Source organism: Bos grunniens, chromosome 4, assembly GCF_055505025.1.
Source record: "Bos grunniens cultivar Pamir isolate PY7600 chromosome 4, Bosgru_T2T1.0, whole genome shotgun sequence".
NCBI lineage: Eukaryota > Metazoa > Chordata > Mammalia > Artiodactyla > Bovidae > Bos > Bos grunniens.
In genome coordinates this window covers 43,514,696-43,519,149 of record NC_141168.1, presented here as the reverse complement: position 1 = coordinate 43,519,149, position 4,454 = coordinate 43,514,696, and the positions used below count along the sequence as shown (strand labels likewise).

General features: G+C 47.3%; 1 protein-coding gene across 3 annotated transcripts; it reads right to left on the bottom strand.

Moving 5' to 3' along the window:
- Positions 1-247: 247 nt before the first annotated feature.
- On the bottom strand, positions 248-4,235 carry PPIA (peptidylprolyl isomerase A). 3 transcript variants are annotated; one of them, XM_086396147.1, is made up of 6 exons: positions 4,122-4,235; positions 2,305-2,371; positions 1,825-1,855; positions 1,638-1,726; positions 967-1,139; positions 248-592 (listed from the first exon to the last, which is right to left on the bottom strand). In XM_086396147.1, the coding sequence occupies exons 4-6, from the start codon at positions 1,644-1,646 to the stop codon at positions 460-462; spliced, it is 315 nt and encodes a 104-aa protein (XP_086252273.1). In that variant the 5' UTR covers positions 1,647-1,726; positions 1,825-1,855; positions 2,305-2,371; positions 4,122-4,235; the 3' UTR covers positions 248-459. The 3 variants fall into 3 exon arrangements, with proteins under 3 accessions (XP_086252273.1, XP_086252274.1, XP_086252272.1); XM_086396148.1 differs by lacking the exon at positions 2,305-2,371 and having other exon boundaries at positions 4,055-4,235; XM_086396146.1 differs by lacking the exon at positions 2,305-2,371.
- Positions 4,236-4,454: the final 219 nt, after the last annotated feature.

The following is a 4,454-nucleotide window of genomic DNA, read 5'->3' as shown; positions in this document are numbered from 1 at the left end:
GACTCCACCTGCCAAGGCAGGAGACATGTGCTTGATCCCTGGGTAGGAGGAAATGGCAACCTGCTCCAGTATTCTTGCCTGGGAAATCCCATGTACAAGGAAGCCTGGCATGTTAATATAGTCCATAGGGTCAGTCAGACACAACTTAGCAACTGAACAAAAGCTGATTCTAAACACAACTTTTGTCTTAGAAGTAACCTGTTGCTGCTTAAAATGAAACCTACATCAATACTCTAATGCAAACAAAGACAGATAATTGTTTAGTTTTTATTTCATAATCATAAATTTAACTTTGCAATCCAGCTAAACTTGGAGGGGGATAAGGAAAATATGGAACCCAAAGAACTGTAGCAAGAGCACAAAGATTATAGGATATTTCAAGCACATGGGGTGAAGGGGTGCTCTCCTGGGCTACAGAAGGAATGGTCTGGTGCTTAAGTAAAACACAAGTCAAATTTATTAGATTTGTCCACAGTCAGCAATGGTGATCTTCTTGCTGGTCTTGCCATTCCTGGACCCAAAGCGCTCCATGGCTTCCACAATATTCATGCCCTCTTTCACCTTGCCAAAGACCACGTGCTTGCCATCCAACCTAGAACAGAATAAAAAACATTATTACCTGTGACCAGAGATGTTAAATACTGGAAACATTTTTATTCTTCTACCTAAAAAAAGTTGGCAACACCAATAGATTGCTTTAGGCCAGTCTAAGAAACATAAAGAGTCTCCACTGTTAAGAACCCTAATTTTAGAACGGACCCTTTAAAAAGAACCAACAAATCACAAGCAAATTAGATAAAAGCACCACTTGTAACTAAAACAAGCAGCTAAATGCCCTGTTTTGCTAGAGTATCTCCACTTACTTTCTATAAGCACACTAGAAATTTTCACTATGGTCCATGCCCTTCCACTACCTTAGAGCAGGCAACAGCAGGGAAAGGGTGCCTTTGCCATCTCCTGTCTTACCACTCAGTCTTGGCAGTGCAGATGAAAAACTGGGAACCATTTGTGTTGGGGCCAGCATTTGCCATGGACAAGATGCCAGGACCTGTATGCTTCAAAATGAAATTCTCATCATCAAATTTCTCGCCATAGATGGACTTGCCACCAGTACCATTATGGCGTGTGAAGTCACCACCCTGTGAACATAAAGAGAAACATGTTACTTTTGGACACAGTCAGAAAACATGCCATGTCTACAAGGTTCAAACTTTAAGACTCAAGTTCAAAATAAGGTGGTCAAGGGACTTCTCAGGTGGTCCAGTGACTAAAACTGTGCTTGCAGTACAGAGGGTCCAGGTTCAATTCCTTGTCAGGGAACTAGATCCCACACATTGCAACCAAGACCCAGTGCAGCCAAATAAATGAATAGTAAATAAATAAAACTAGAAGGTCACTTGGAACCAAAATGGTAGAATAGCACTTCATGTGTGCACATATTTTTTTAAATAACATTATAGAACTATAGCAATTTAGATGGCATCCTATCAGTGCAAAATCGTAAAATAAACAAATGCACCAGAAAAGTTTAACAGCAGACTGGCACCAGTGCAGACAAACCATATATACACATTCTGGAGTATTCTAGTTCAATCCTAAATTAAGACAACCCAAGTAAGTATCAGTCTATTTCATACCTGGCACATAAATCCCGGAATTATTCTGTGAAAGCAGGAACCTTTATAACCAAATCCTTTCTCTCCAGTGCTCAGAGCACGAAAGTTTTCTGTTAAAATAAAAGTATATATACATATATATATAGGGACAGAAAGGGAGACACACACACACAGAAGTTAATAATCAGAATACCTTTGTTAAACTAACCTGCTGTCTTTGGAACTTTGTCTGCAAACAGCTGTAAGAGAAAAATGACAGTTAATTAACAACATCTGTTTGCATATTTTGTTGCTTAGTACCCTTGTCTTTAGGGGTTTCTGAATCATAAATTTGTTTTCTCACAAGAACATAATGCTTCTTCAGTAATTGCTCTGAATCCCAAATAAGAACTGTTCCTGACAGCCTTAAGTCCTGTGGTGTTGGGTTAGCAACATGAGACCCAAAGATGTGCCAAAAATCCAGAACCAGCAATGACTCAAATAGTGTGAGGCTTCTAAAAAGTGACTTAAAACTTTTACGTGTTATCACACCTACTTCTGAACAGATATATGGCTTCTCAAATGTACATCACCTCCCCCAACTTCAGTTTGAACCTAAGGACAAGATTTTCAGGAATAGCAAGTACTCCTGCTTGATCAGGGAGTAAACAGGTGTAATTTCAGTCACTGGTAATGAAAATGCTACTACCTCCAATCTGTTAACATAGCTTTATGGATTGGATGAGCAGTCACTTCTTGGTTTCCAGGTCCCTTACCTAGTAGTGGGGTAAAAAATAAAGATTGGTTTCTAGTACAACTGCTTCAAACCTTTCCTGCATATATAAAAAACATTCTGGCCAAAAATGCTTAAACATCACGCTTAAACAAACCCTTTAAAATATTTTATGAACTATTCCAGAGATCTGTGACTAAATCATCTATTGAAATCCTGTATGTTTCTTAGATCTAGTTACTTAGCTTCTAAGTATTGTATGTAAAACATATGGTCTCTCCTAAGTCTAACGTTTCTCAAATCCTGTACTCAACCGCTTCCCTGGTAAACCGTTACTAAAGTTAGAAGTCCGTACTGGCAGTTCCATCTCTATTCTCACCAATGGATATGCCAAGAGCTCCTATCTCATTTCCATTAAGCCGTCTGGCTAACCGGAGACACGCTAGGAAGCGTAAGGCTTAGGCAAAGTTTCCACGTGGCTCCCAATCAATTATCAGCTGACTACAGATAAAAGTGGGGCGTAGATCAATAGGATCTATTATTTCTCCTTAGAGTTTTACCTCAGGGCAAGCTTCCACATGGGCCCTTACCAATTCTTAGCTCTGACTACAGTACGAGTAGGGTACAGACTCAATAGGACCTAATGTTTTCTCTAACAGGGTTTAGGCGTCTTCTATGTGTTTCCAACGTGGACAGTTATCATGACTGGAAACCCTCTGCCCTCATGATCTGTATGGGGGCCTATCCATCCTTGGGATAAGATCCTAAAACTAACCACTGACAGCTTTTGAGAGATCGTTAAGGAGGATAAAACCACTTAGGGCTACACCCTAAGTGAGACTGCAGGACAGAGGAGCCTGGCGTGCTGCAGTCCATGCGGTCAGAGTTGGACACGATTTAGCGACTGGACACTTCAAGACCTACCGGTTAACTGGAACGGAATCGCATTTACCGTTTCAAGAGCACGCCGAGTAACTTAGCTACCTTGCTGTAACCACAAACTGATTAATAAGTACTCTAACTAGTTAAGAAACCATCAGAGGTGCCCTGCCGCGGAGCCAGTCTGGACTAGCCCATTCTGCAGGACGACGACCGGGAGGAGCCCAGGCGCCTCCCACCCCCCCACCCACTCACCCACCCACCCACCGTCACCGCAGCGGAAGGCGGGCCTCGGCGCCAGCGGAGGGAAGGCCGCCTGTGCATTTCCGCTCGGGGTGGGGGCCGGGAAGGGCACGAGGGGCCTCTTTTTACATTTATTTCAAGATTTTAAAGACATCTGGGGAAACCCTGGAGTCTGCCAGCCCCGCAGCCCTATAACCCAACCCTGAACTAGCAGGCGTCCTCCGGGACCAAGGCTAGACTGCTAACCCCACCGACCCTGACGCGCCCGGGGCGGGAAAAGCAGCCTTCAGGTGCGACCGTCGCGTCAGCGCGAAGGGAGCCGCTTCCGAGCCCTAGAGAGTGGCCTCGCGACCGTGGCAGCGGCCTGGGGCCGGCGTCTGCCTTCCGTTTAGGGCGTTGTCGACCCTCTGGGGCCTGCGGTCCCGCGTGGCGACCAACAGCTAGCAGCCCGAGCACGTGCGCTGCCGGAAGGGCGCGGCTGCCCCTCCCCCGCCCGCCCCGCCTGCCCCGCCTTTGTCTACCCGCCGCCCCCGGCCTCCCAAAATGGCCCCTCATCAGGAAATGGCGCCGCGCCGCCCGCGTTCCTCAAGCAGGGTGCCCGCACCCGGTTACTCGGCCTCTCCCCTCGCCGCCCGCTCGGGCCCACCCGGCTCGTCGCCGCCTGCCCCAACCTCAAAAGAGACGCGGCCCAAGGGCTCGCCGTCGACAGCGATGTCGAAGAACACGGTGGGGTTGACCATGGCTAAACGGCAAGGGAAGCTCCGAGGTGGCGGCGTCTGCAAGGCAGCACGAGCCCCGCCGCCCTCCTCTTTTATAGCCAGTTCAAGCCCCGCCTACAGCCGGTCGCGCGCCTCATCTCTAGCCAATCGCGACCACGGGTCAGTCGAAATGACGGCATGGCTGGCCTATGAGTAGAGATGGCGCCCTAGAGGCAGGACTGGAGACGCGCGTGCGTGCTGGGCGATGCGGGCAGGTTCCCGCCCGTGGGCTCCGTCTCCGCGCTG

Coding starts and splice junctions, on each gene's coding strand:
- PPIA (XM_086396146.1), bottom strand. CDS start 4,190: ATGGTCAACCCCACCGTGTTCTTCGACATCGCTGTCGACGGCGAGCCC. Junction 1,856..4,121: donor TGGGCCGCGTCTCTTTTGAG/GTTGGGGCAGGC, acceptor TTTCTCTTACAG/CTGTTTGCAGACAAAGTTCC. Junction 593..966: donor TGCACTGCCAAGACTGAGTG/GTAAGACAGGAG, acceptor ATTCTGTTCTAG/GTTGGATGGCAAGCACGTGG.